General features: G+C 36.7%; 1 protein-coding gene across 1 annotated transcript in view; it reads right to left on the reverse strand.

Moving 5' to 3' along the window:
• The window catches only part of RYR2 (ryanodine receptor 2), a 754,552-nt gene that overhangs the window by 363,807 nt on the left and 376,134 nt on the right, over window positions 1-14,611 (reverse strand). Inside the window, 3 exon segments of the mRNA XM_021072683.1 lie at window positions 2,575-2,710; window positions 5,588-5,771; window positions 13,914-14,035. Of these exon segments, the coding sequence (XP_020928342.1) occupies window positions 2,575-2,710; window positions 5,588-5,771; window positions 13,914-14,035 (442 nt within the window).

Raw genomic sequence — 14,611 nt, forward strand, 5'->3', positions numbered from 1 at the left:
TTTTATTTTGTAATAATATTTATCCTGAGTTTGAATTTTTTGTGTAGTCAAGTTTGTCAGTCTTTTACTAAGAATTTATTCATATGAGTTAACATTAACTTGAATCTAGATGGTTGAGGTGGTGAAGCAAGTAACTGCCCAGCATTGTGACCAGCTCTGCTATTTACACCTTATATCCAGCCATCAGCTCCATGAGAGCAGGGACTCTATCCTGCTCACAATGGCGCCTCGCTGCCCAGATGAAGGCATCCCCCATAGCAGTCACTCAACTAATCTTTGATGAATGGATGAAGCCTCTATTAAAACCCAGATCCACTGGACTCCAAGTTCATGTTCCCTCAACATGACAGAGTCTCTGCTACAAAAGACCCCCTTCAGGAATGAAGAGGCAAGACACTGGGGAAAACAGACAAAAGGGAAAAAGGAAACTTTTCTGAAGGGAGGTATACACACACATACACACACACAAACACACACAGGGTGGGGGATTAACAAAAACCCTCTTGGGAGTAGCAGTGTCAAACATAAAAGTTAAAAGAGAGAGAGAGAGAGAGAGTGTGTGTGTGTGTGTGTGTGTGTGTCTATGCGTCTGCAGAAAGCACATTCAGAACTAATATCTCTTTCTGCATGAAAAAATTAGTTTAAAACCCACAAAACATGCATTGCCTGAAATCGCTATGTGGTACCTTAGTGACATATGTGATTATTATACTGTTATCTTCCACTAAGATGTGAGTTTTAGGGGGTTCAAATTATGCCAAGTTTAAGTCATAGTTCCCTTAAATCCTTCCTTAATCAAATGGGATGTAAAGAATTAAAGAAAGAGGAGTTTCCTCTATGTTGCGACAGGATTGGCAGTGTCTTGGGAGCACTGGGAGGTAGGTTCGACCCCTGGCCTAGCACAGTGGGTTAGGGATCTGGGATCACTGAAGCTGCAGCTTAGGACCCAACTTCAGCTCAGATCTGATCCTTGGCCCAGGAACTCCACATGCCTCAGTGTGGCCAAAAAAAAAAAAAAAAAAAAAAAAAAAAAAAAAAAAAAAGAGGAAGAATTAAGGAAATACATGCTTAAATGCGTATATTTAAGAAATATATGCTTCAGGAATTCCTGTTGTGGCTCAGCAGAAACGAATCTGACTAGCATACATGAGGATGCAAGTTTGATCCCTAGCTTTGCACAGTGGGTTAAAGATCCAGTGTTGCCATGAGCTGTGAGCAGCTACAGCTCTGATTCAACCCCTAACTTGGGAACCGCCATGCCATGGGCATGGCCCTAAAAATACAAAAAAAAAATATATATATATGCTTCATATACCCATATATACATACCTATTTAATACATAATATGAATATTTAACTATATATTTACTGTATATAAAATCTCTGATATAAAATAATTCCCATCAGTCTGAAGGGATAAGACTAGGTTGGAAGTAAGGACAGGAAGGATGTGACACTGTGTGACCAGAGAAAGTGTGAGGTCACAGGTGAACAGGAAGGGGCAGACCAGCCATGGGGCTTGAGTATTCCAAAGATTAGAATAAGAAGTTATACATCAAGTATCAGAGAACCAATAAAAGTGCATTGAGGAGTGTGCACGGGTCCCCTGGGGTCTAAAGTAAAGATTGGTGGAGAGAAGTGGAGGCACAGAGATGAAGCAGAAATCTTACAATATCCAGCTATCAACCCAATCTTGGGTATTTACTGAGTACCAGCTACACATCAGAGGTGGAGGTGCCTGGTACCTAAAACGACTGATGTTGTATTGAGAGAGGGTAGGATAATAGCATATAGAATTTAAGCCTGGAGGGAATTTAAGAAGAAAACATTATTGCCTCCATTTTCAGATGAGGATGCTATGCCTTCTATCAGCCGATCAAGAACCTTCCTTGCTATATCCAAGAGTTCCAAGTGAAGTTTCTTTTCTAAGACATATTTAAAAGGCAAAACGCCACAAGAATAAAAACAGAAGTGGAAGAAAGCATTACTATGTTAATGAGGGAGAGGATGACAGTATCCAAAGAAATGGGAATCTGGGATAAGAGGAACAAAATATGCTGTGCTAAGCCTTTGACATACATCACCGCATTTAACCCTTCCAACAACCTTATGAAGGTCTGCAGAGAGCGAACAGAATGCAACATAACCCAGTCCAAATGATGCTGAGCACAAGTCAGGCACAGCTAGGAGCTGCAGATGCAGACCTCAGCTACTGTAGAGAAGGAGACTGGAGGAGACTCCTGACAGGGTGGGGTTGTGAAGAGTAGGCTGGGCTTTTGTGGGACTAATTGCAGAATCAGAAATGAAATATTTAATGCACAGCCCTACAAAGACCCTCTGCCTAAAAAACTACACCTTAGAAGACTTTCCCCCTTTCACCAAAGGCAAATCTACTGCTTGAGCCACACTGCATACTCAAAGATGGTTTTAAACACTATACATCATTGACCGTAGTGCAACGCAAGTAAACCTTGAAAGTCCCATTGAGAAGCATGTTCTAAAGCTGCTGTAACTGTCATGTGATGTTAAATGGACATAAGTCAGTTGCCTTGAAAATCCAATCACACTTCTTACCCAGCAACTCATAGAGAGAATTCAGAATTGATTTCCAAGATTCCCCTGCTTCTCTTCCCGCGACATCAGCAAAGTGTGCGGCGCTGCTGTACACGTGCAGTCTGTCTATACATTCAAGCACAAGGTTGATCATTCCCTGAAAGGATAGAAAAGTCACCATCAGAAACTGCGATTTTGGAACTCCTGTCGTGGCTCAGTGGTTAACGGATACGACTAGGAACCATGTGGTTGCGGGTTCGATCCCTGGCCTTGCTCAGTGGGTTAAGGATCCGGTGTTGCCATGAGCTGTGGTGTAGCCTGCAGATGTGGCTCAGATCCTGCATTGCTGTGGCGGTGGTGTAGGCCAGCAGCTACAATTGCAATTAGACCCCTAGCCTGGGAATCTCCATATGCCGCAGGAGCAGCCCAAGAAATGGCAGAAAGACAACAACAACAACAAAAAAAAAAAAAAAAGAAAAAAAAAAAGGAACTGCGATTCTGCTCACAGACCAAAAATGTTAGATTGATTTTTTTTTTAAGCCTTGCTTACAGTAAGTCTGTAAATCATAAAGAAAACTGAGATTGTTTATTCAAAGGGCAGGAAGAAACACACTTGCATGTGAGATACACAGTTCTTGAAATAATTCAAGGAGTTTTTAAATCCAGCGTGCTATTCTAAAACAGAGACAGAACAAGGTAAAAATATGTACTTCATACCTTCATTTGCAAGGTTTAATAGTCAATACGTGAATCCACAAAATCATGTTCTACTGTAAGTGAAAGGGTTCAGGGTATGTCACTCCCAAATATGCCACTTTGGCAGAAGGCTTATTTGGGGCTTAAGGCAAATGAGAAAAAGCAAACACAAGAAAAATGCTCTATGCTTTTCTGTTTTACTAGGAATGGCATGTGGGACACTGCTTGAGACAACTTCAGGCTCCTGAGCCTGCACAGAGTAACCTACATAACACACTAGCTCTTACTATCCACTAGGTTCCCCTCTATTTTCCTTCACAGAATTTGCAGTTCTGAGAGGCTCAAAACTCCTTTCTTTTTATCATCAAAAAGATATTGTACTTTATATTAAGATGCCTTATAGCTTGAGTTCTAAAGTACTGAGTACTCTCTAAGTATGCACATGGTACATACGACAATGTTGTTTGTTTTTCTCTCGTACATCTGTCTTTCGTTGGTCTAACTTGCAGGGCCCCAGCCAATGAACCACAGATAAATAAAGGAGAAAGATTTTTTCCCCCTCTCCTACGTAAGCCTTACTTTCAGGGAGGACATCATTACAATCTGGATCATCATCATCATCATCACTTTTTAATGTAAAACTGAAGATGTCATAAATTAATAAAGAAAAGCCCATGAAAAGATACCTTTAAAGCAAACCAAAAATTCACTGTAGCACTTTTCAGGTGCTATCTAAACTTGAAATTATGCTTTTATTAGTATTGCTAGATCGAGGCTGTCAAAATGAGGCAAAACACCTGAAAGCAAGCGCTATAAAGAGCTGACAAATTAAATGAACTTCACACAGAGAATGAAGAGGTACTGTGGTGCGAAGGTTATGTCTAGGTCTTCATCCTGGTTGTCTTACATGAGAAATTGAAAAAAACAATATTAATCCAAATCAATCTTTTAAGTTTTCCTAGCCCTATATTTCATTTTAGTTTGGATATTAAATAAATGCAGTCTACCTAACAGTTTGGCATACACAAAAAGAAAAGATCCCAATAAACTACTCTATGTGGTCATTATTGGTTTATGTTGACACTTCCTGTGCTTTTGTACCATTGTGGACTCTAGATAGGTCATTTCTTTTGTACACAGTGAAAAATTCTCAAAAATTAATGTCAGTTTCAAAGGCTTTCCATGGAAAATTAGGAAACAGTTTTAAAACTAGAACAGGGGACTTCCCATCATAGCGCAGTGGAAACGAATCCGACTGGGAACCATGAGGTTACAGGTTCGATCCCTGGCCTTGCTCAGTGGGTTAAGGATCTAGTGTTGCTGTGTGCTGTGGTGTAGGTTGCAGACGTGGCTCGGATCTGGCATTGCTATGGCTGTGGTGTAGGCCAGCAGCTGTAGTTCCAATTAGACCCCTAGCCTGGGAAGATCCATATGCCATGAGTGTGGCCCTAAAAAGACAAAAAAAAAAAAAAAAAACCTAGAAGAACAAAGATTTAGGGACTATGGGAATTTAGCAATGACTGCTAACCTTTTCTCTTAGATACTTTTACAAAGATACTTTTGCTCCAAAAGAAATGCATCATTCCATATCCAGGGACATGGAGAAGGCCAGGACCACATCCAGGGCCACTTGCTATCTGGCCTGATTTGCCAGCTCAGCTCTGACATCCTTCCACTGAGACTGTTGAATATGTGGTACCAGCTCTCACACTAACATTAGGACCATTAAATACATCACTTGCTCCCTCTGTTATCCTGCCTGTCAAAGACAGCACTTGAGCTCTTTTTAGTAGTGACACTTCCATGAAATAAAATCCTACATAAGATCTTAAATACAAAAAGTAAAAGTGGGGATGTCTGTTTAAGCAGGAAGCCTAGCGCCTGCCTCCTTGGGTAGCCCTCTCCCGGGCTTATGTCCCCAACACAAAGCTCCAGTGGACCCTAAGCCATTTCCGAAGAGCACTATGGAACCCACGAAACAGTTTGAAAACCCTCATGCTTTCCAAAGCCTGGAGTCATTGAGACACCTTGAGAGTCTGTTTTTATATAACTAGCATAAAGCAAACTACAGCCCAACAGACCATCAGACTGAAGGCTGAGCAGACAGTGAAATACAATGTTCTCTGCGAAAGCAAAGACTTTCATTTTTTAAAAGTAATACTTACTGAGAAAGAAATAAAAATAACTGCAGGATTCCTCCGAGGCCTGGTTCCCTTGTGCAGCAGTACACCTGCTTATCTGTATCTTGAAACATAGATGTCAAGTAGAGAATTTTTCCCTACTGAGAAGTTTCCCCAAGACAACGACAGAAAAGAAATGAGCATTGGAAGAAACTCACCTCTTCCTGGAAGAGATTCTGTCGATTCTTTAGAGCTCGTAATCTGTTCTGTTTGTCTTCATGCTCTAAATGCTCATCTGGTGGGTGGAAATAGCCAATCAGATCCTGCAAACTGAGACTTACAGATTCTATGGGTAAGTCCACCGTGGAAGCCTTCGCTTTTTTGCTTAGAGCATCAAGGCCCCTAAAACAAATAACAAACATTTCTCTATATCAGTGCTTCATAATTTTATTTATTACTTTTCATCTACACACAATTTAAAACTTCACTCTCTCCCTATGTCCCCATAAAAGGAACACATAAGAAAGACCCTAGTTTTCCTTGGACTTCCCATGTGGCTCACAAGAAAGACCCTAGTTTTCCTCAAACAGCAATAAGTAACATATTCACATGAGAAATGTAATATTCTGTCAAGTATACATAAGGCTATATTAAAAACATAAGTATGGAATTCCTGTCATATCTCAGCAGAAACAAATCTTACTAGTATCCATGAGGACATGGGTTTGATCCCTGGCCTCGCTCATTGGGTTAAGGATCTGGCATTGCTGTGGTGTAGGCTGCCAGCTACAGCTTTGATTCAACCCCTAGCCTGGGAACCTTCATATGCCGCAGGTGCAGCCCTAAAAAACCAAAAAACCAAAAAACAAACAAACAAAAAAAACCCCCAACAGTATCAAGAGAAGCTCATTTAGAAAATCTAAAGGGCCCAAAGAACCAATACCTACAAAGCCAATGGTCCAAATATTTGGAAACCAATTGAGTTTCAATTTAAAGCACTATATACTTTAAGATGTGATTTCCCAGGTTCATAATTCTGACATTAACTTTTTCTTTTTTGCTTTGTTTTTGGAGTGGGAATTGCTATGCTGTCATCGACACTCATTGCTGTCCTGCCTAATTCCTGCCAATTTAAAAATATAGCCTAATGATTCAAATTTAGAAAATTCATTTATTAATCAAATAACTATCTGAAGGAGATGTATTTAAAGAGTAGATTAAGAAATAGCATGAAATTTCATTTTGTGGCTGCTGAATAAAAACATATTACTGACATGTAAATGTACTAATTTGCTGAGATTCTGAATTTTAAAACTCATAGTTTTGTATATACCTAGAAAGAACTTTAAAGCATAGTGTTTAGAAATCAAAATTATTCCAAAAGGAAAAGCTTAGTAAAAAGTACACAACAGATCCCATAAAAAAAAGGGGGAGGATGCCTATTCTATAGCTAATAGAGTATATTCCTATTGGTTATGACAAAATTTAATACATAAAAATATTTTACCTCCTTTCCTGCTCTCTGTTATCAGCAAAACTGTATGGCAATATTTTAATCCAAGGAAATACTTCTTTCAAGTTATCTGATTGTACTGTAATTTGTATTTCTAAAATAGTAAAGACCTTGTAAATGAAAATTAGCTTATCTTTGAACTTTATGATTCTCAAAATATTTAAAATGTATCATCATTTACATAAACATTACTAATATTTTAGAATATTTGACTTCAGTCTCATAAACAGATGAAACACTAAAACTGCATGACTATCCTAAAGTTTCTGCCTGCAATTCCAAATCAAACATGTCGATGAAATTTACATATTACCTAGGTTTGTCATCTGTACAAGGCTTTCTATGCCCAAAAAGCAACTGAAATGACTTGTCAAAAGAAAATTATTTCTCCCTTTTTAAATTGAAGATGCATATGCAATGAAATATTGCTGTTCCAATTATTTCAATCTGTTAACTCTGGTTGAATGATTTGACTATAACAAGGTCAAATTCAAATCTCATCATACTACAGTGAATAAAATTCAAAATTAATTCAAATATAATATCAACATTTTCAAAGCTAAAAAGAAATAATAGTAAATGTCAGGTTTTGAGTTATGAATTTGAATATACCTACTTATCAGATATGCGACCATTCAATTGCTTTCCAGGAGAAGCCTTTTATCATACAACTGCTATATAAGACTTAAATTGTTAGTGATGCTAAGTTTTAGGACTTCTACACAGTACAGAGATATTTTTAATCTTCATTGATCAAGGACAAAACATGAAAAAAAATTAGGGAAAATCAATGGTAGTAGAATCACGGTATGTCACAACAAAAATTAAAGCAATGAATTCCATCTCTTCATTTTAAAATTTGAAGATTCAACCATATTATAAACATAGATTCTTCTCTTACTGCATTTACATAAAGAATATACTTATTAATATACCCAGAGAGAAAAAAGCTACATATTTTTTTAATCAGTCCAGATGAATAAAACTCTTTCCTCTGTACACACACATATAACCACCACCACCACCACCCTGACCTCAGGGAGAGAGACCAGAAGGTCACAGAAAAAAAGCTACATAAGAAAAATACAAATGAACACAAAGAAAATAGATCTTGACTTTCAACCTAAGAAGTAAAAAAGAGAGGTCTGAGTATGCCTGTTTAAATGCGGCTGTTAAATAGTAAATAAATCTACATTAATAAAATGAATACCTAAAAATTTACTAAGAAAAACATGTGGATATACCGGATACCACCTTGCTGTGGCTATGGCTCTGGAGCAGGCTTGCAGTGTGGCTCTAATCTGACCCCTAGCCTGGGAACCTCCATTTGCCACTGGTGCCGCCCTAAAAAGACAAAAAAAAAAAAAAAAAAAAAAAAAAGAAAGAAAGAATGAAAGAAAGAAAAATACATGGATACAGATACTGTAAAGATACTGAACTTTCAGAATAATTTTAGTACGTTCATGAATGTGATAGAAGGATCAAACTATGCTATTTAAAATAATATACCCTTTACAATGTTCTGTAATTAGGTACTTTTCAAAGTTTCTGAGCTATATTTAAAGAACTGTATAAATTCAGAATTCAAATACCTCAGTAATAGTACCAGAGCAAATTAATAAAATATCTTCATGTAAAAATGTATAGACATGATGAATTAAATAATATAACAGAGGTAAATATTTTAGAAAGAGCTAAAACCCAAAGCTAAATTAAAATTTAATTTTTGAAAAATTAAACACAATTACGGTCAGTTATGTGTAAAAAAGGGAAAGATACTCATGTTCATCTATGGCATTTGTTACATGGTCACAGGAGAGAGACACACTTTTAAAAGGAGATGTTAGAAAGTTCCTGTTTGGCTCGGCGGTAATGAGCCAGACTAGTATCCATGAGGATGTGGGTTTGATCCCTGGCCTCGCTCAGTAGGTTAAGCATCCAGTGTTGCTGTGAGCTGTGGTGTAGGTCACAGATGCAGCTCAGATCCCATGTTGCTGTCGCTGTGGAGTAGGCCAGCAGCTGTAGCTCAGATGTGACCCCTCGCCTGGGAACTTCCATATCCCATGGGTGCGGCATAAATACATTAATGAATACATACATACATATGCTAGACAACTCTGGAAAAGATGGTAATTTCGTGATGGGTTTGTGATGAGAAATCTAAAGGAGGAAAAAAAATACAGAACTAGCAAAGATAAGGCTACATTTGCCAGGGGAAACATGGAATTTCATCCTGAAATAAGAATTGCATATGTCAACTACATCTGGCCTGCTTTTGACCAAGAGAAAGTAACATAAACAGGATATTATGTTACCCCTCAAAAATACCACACAAAATATTTGGGGAAGAGCACATTTCAAGACACCGGATATCAAGAAATAAAGGATAGACAGGTAACAAGCAAGCTGAGTCCTATAACTGCTCTAGTTTGCCTTGACTGAATCTTAGGTCACAATGTAAATAGGGGAACCCAGGTGAGGCATGGAAGATTCCCTGAGTTGAGAAGACACTGCTGAGGGCCTGGTAAGACCAAGGTTGCCAGAGTGTACAGGACACAATATCAGACAGGAGACAGCCATATAAGACTCTAGAGAAACACAGAGGGTCCTCATCAAATATTTAGCAGAGTCCTGATCAACACATACATATGAGAAAACAACCAAGGCAGAAGAGAGAACCCCTGAAATGACTAGAGGGGAAGGCAGACAACACTTACATAGGTTCTGAAATAGTACCTCTTTCCATCAGCCAGATTGGAAATCCTTATAACTCATGGGGCATCAGGTGGAGTACACAGAAGACCTTATCTCAAGAGTGGGGAATAATGAGCCCTGGATTTAACACTGTTATGCTCCCATCCCTAACTTCCCAAAAGCTAATTCCAGAAGAATCAAACTTAACTGAGTAACTTAAAGGCCTCCCAGAAAAATCTCAAAAATACTGACAGGAAGATAAAGATATCCAGTACCAATAAATTTACAATGTCTGGCAACTAAACAAAAAGGATCAGATATGTAAAGAAACATAAAATATAACCATCAAAAAGAAGAGAGAATCAATGAATTAAAAGAAAAAAAAAGTCAACCTAAAATGTTATACTCAGAAAAACATCACTTAAAATGAAGGCAAAATAAAGATATTTCCAGACATAGAGTAGACAAAAGTTTCCATATCCAGCAGACCTGCACTATAAGAAATGCTACAAGAAGCTCTTTAGGCCTAAAGACAAAATACCTAAAGGAAATACAAATTCTCCAAAAAATAATAAAAATTAAAACACAAGTAATGGTAACTATATGCACAAAATATTAGATGTTTTTGTTATATTTAAATATCTTTAAAATCTAACTGACCTTAAATAAAAATTATAATAATGTGTTGTGAGATTTATAAAATCTATAAAAGCAAAAGGTATGGCAAAAACAGCACAGAGACTGGGAGGGAAGTATACTACTAAATGTTCTCACATTATTCATAGAGGCCAAATGACTTGAAAGTAGATGGTGATAAATGAAAATATGTATGCTATAAATCTTAAGCAAACACTAAAATAATAAAAAAAGAATTATAGCTAATTAACCAGCAAAAAGGAGATAAGATGGACTCATCAAAAACACTCAACTAACCCCAAAGAATACAGAAAAAGAAGGAAAAGGGACAAAGACCAGATGGGACAAATACAAAACAAATAACGAGATGGCAGACAAACTCATGCATCAATAATCATATGAATATAAATGGACTAAATTTCACAATTAAAAGGCAGTGACTATCAAGTTGGATAAAAAAAAAAATCAAGACCCAACTACCTACTGCCTAAAAGACCTGCACTTTAAAGACACAATAGGTTAAAATAAGAGATTTTTTTAAAAATTATACAATGATAACACCAAGGGACGCTTGGGTTATGGATTATGGGATGGAAATCCTGTGAAATTGGAATGTTATGATCATTATACAACTACAGATGTGGAAAAAAAAAAACACCAAGGGAAACAAGAGGGCAGAAGTGCTATATTAACCCCATACAGAGTTGATGTCATAACAAATGTCACCAGGGATTTTAAGAAGGCTATTTCATAATAATGATAAAGGAGTCTGTCCAGTACATTAAAAGGATATATCTTAAATTTTTATGAACCTAATAACAGAACTTCAAAATACATGAAGAATTGCCAAGGAGAAATAGAAAAATCCAGTTATAGTCAGAGATTTCAATACCCTTCTCTCAATAATTAATAGGACATATAGACAAAAAATCAGTAAGGAACCAGAAAATCTAACAACACTATCAGTCAATGAGATCAAATTGCATTTTCTTAGCACTCCACCCAATAAAAAGAGAAAGGGCACACAAAACATTTATTAACATAGAACACATTCTGGGAGAGCAGCTCCCAGAAAATATTATGAATATGCTTGAGAGGACTGGTAATTGACTTAATTAGTATGGCCTTGGTTATGAAGGTATTAGAAGACGGACTGATGCTGAGACTGAGTTATAAGCTTGTTCCTGATTCAGCAACACAGTGAAGAATGTAACTTGTTCAGGCTGACTCAAAGCAGCCATGCCTGCTTCTGCATATAACCTACGCACATCCTCCTGTATATCTTAAACCACCTCTAGATTACCTATCATACACAACGCAAGTACCATGAATAGTTGTAAATGCAATGTAAATGCTAAGTAAAGAGTTGCTAACATGTAGCAAATTCAAGTTTTGCTTTTTGGTACTTTCTAAAATTTTTTTTTTTATTAATACTTTTGATCCATGGTTGGTTGAACCCACAGATTTGTGGAGAAATCCTTGGCTACACGAAGCTACATATAGGGTATATAGTTACCCTATTTTATCAAGATAAGTAAAATAAATGATTTCATTAAAAAAACTGATTTTCAATATGAAGCAGCAAATACATAATTCAGTAAGTACCTGTACCAAAGTATCTAACTTTCTCATGTTTGCTTCTCTATCAAATCAATTAAGCAAGGGTTAGAGTCTAAAATTCATCTTTCAAATCACAGACACCACTTAAAAAAAATGAATGGTCTGAGCGAACAGCAAATGTGCTTAAAGCAAATCACATCAAATATAATTCTTGGAATCTTGGTCAATATACAAAATGTCCCTTAGGGTATATCATCACTACATTAAGTCTAAAGACTGATACAGTATCTTTCTGATAAAATATGTTTTAAAACAATCAGCTTTTTCTCTGATAGGAAGTTAGCCCGTGATTACCAAATACAATCTCTGTAAGTGCCTTTGAAAATACTACACAAGTCACACTGTAATAAAAACTTGTCTTTTGTATTTGAAGAAATCAGTACTGATGTAATTACATAGATATAACAATATTATTGTAATGATATGAGAATATAATAATTACAAAGAAAACAGACTATTTTAAATATTTGTGGTTATTTTCCACAATCCTTACAGAATTGATTAAGTTACAGTAAAGAAGAACTATGGAAAGAACAAGATGAACAAATTAAATTGATTCTAAAATAAGTTATAATTTCAAAGTTGAAATTTTATTTATTATAAGAAACAAGTACTGCACAAAATTATAGAAATCATGTGCTTACCCCTTCTCTAAGCCTCACTATATCTGAAAAGGATTAGAGTTTAGATGAGGCAGAATGTTAGATATACAGTAAGGATATAATAAAAGCTGAATGCGGTGCACATTCTTTGGTTTCCTAAAAGGATGCACACAAATGCACACACACAGTGGGATGGTTTATTAAAGAAGCAGAGAAAAATTCAATGAATAATTTTACATAATCTTAGGGGGGGCAAAGGTCTTTTATATGCTATGAAACTAAGATATGATTTATTGAGTAAACTATGATGAGAAAACACTTTAAAATCTTTCCAAACCAATAAATTGGGAAAATATTTGCAATTTATATGAGTATAGAAAATTAATATCACTAACATACAAAAGTTCAGGACAGCTAATAGAAATATTAACCAAGAATAGGATAAATCACATAAAAAATAAATGGAGAATCCTAGTTCAACAAACATGAAATAGACCAATTTTTCACAATTCATGCGTAAGTGCAAATCTTAAAAATAGTTATAATAAACAAGTATGTATTATAAATATTACATCCTATAAATATATACATATACACATATCCTACCATCAAATTGGCAAGTTTAAAGAGATATATGATATCCATCGCAAAGCAGAGCGTATATTGGTATAATGCTACCAGAAAACACTTGGATCCAAGTGTTTGCTTTAGTTTTGTAGATATGCAATTGTTCCCACTGGTTTTTTTTGGCCATGTCCATAGCACGTAAAAGTTCACAGGCCAGGGATTGAACCTGAGCCTCAGCAGCAACAAAGCTGGATCCTTAACCCATTAGGCCACCAGGAACTCCAACTGTTGCCATTATTAGGTGGGAAAACTTAGATATTCACTTTTTTTAAATATAGTTCAAAACTCACTAAGTATCTAGGCTATACTACTCCCACTGTGAAAGGTCCACCGCAAGGGTGTGTTACAGAATAATCCTGAAATATAGCTATTAACTATGTTATACATATAATTTCTAAAGCCACAGTCCTTAAAAAGTTCATTTAAAAGAAAGACGAAATCATCTAACCAGTATTTTCTAATGTGTTCTGCAGAACTGACAAACTTTATGAGACTTACCACCATAATATATTTTTTCTGACTTTTTTTTTAGGGCCGCACCGTGGCATATGGAGGTTTCCAGGCTAGGGGTCGATCGGAGCTACAGCTGCCGGCCTACACCAGCGCCACAGCAATGCCAGATCCAAGCTGTGTCTGCGACCTACACCACAGCTCGCAGCAATGCTGGATCCTTAACCCACTGAGCAAAGCCAGGGATCGAACCCACAACCTCATGGTTACTAGTCGGATTTGTTTCTTCCACTGCGCCACAACGGGAACTCCGATAATATATATTAGAATTGTTAATCTGTAAGTCTGATAAGGAAAATAAAATAAAATATCAAACAACTACAACAACAAAGGACAATGTACCTAATAAATCTATTGAAAAGGAAGACTGTGCTGCGGATGACACGTGCTGTCCGTGACTCTTCGTGCTGGGATCTGGATAAATTCAGGCCATCATCCATGTGACCTTCATGATGCATGATAGCCTGTATGAAAGCAGAAAAAAATGCTATTACTCCCATCATCTCTTATTCACATGGGTGTTAAGAAGACGCACATTCAAAAAGGTGAGCTATGACAATAAATAGTCAAAAGACAGATTAGGGGGGACTATAAGCTGTTGTGTGCAGGTAAAATAAGACATACAGGTCCTGTACAAACTCGTCATTCCATATATTTATTCAGCTATTGTTTTAAAGATGAATGAATCTACATTCTAGGATTCATCCACAGTCTAAGCAAACTCTGAACAAAGCAGCAAAGGAAAACATTTCCTGCCAGAGCAGTTATAAGGGTAGTTCAGAACACAGATGGGTTAGTTAACAAAGGGCTGAGCGCGGCTTCGAAGACATCTCAGTTCTTTAAAAAACGTGTTTTTATTTTTTTAGTTCTTCTGTTAGACTTTATGTTTTGAACATTCTATAAAAGTATAACATGAAGAGGTAAGTACAGAATCTTAAGTGACTAGCTGAACGAATTTCAGAAAGTAAACAAACCTTGTAATCCACACTCAGCTCAAGAAAGAATGTTAGAGCCCCTTAAAACCTCTCCAATGCCCCCTT

This window comes from Sus scrofa, chromosome 14 (assembly GCF_000003025.6).
Source record: "Sus scrofa isolate TJ Tabasco breed Duroc chromosome 14, Sscrofa11.1, whole genome shotgun sequence".
NCBI lineage: Eukaryota > Metazoa > Chordata > Mammalia > Artiodactyla > Suidae > Sus > Sus scrofa.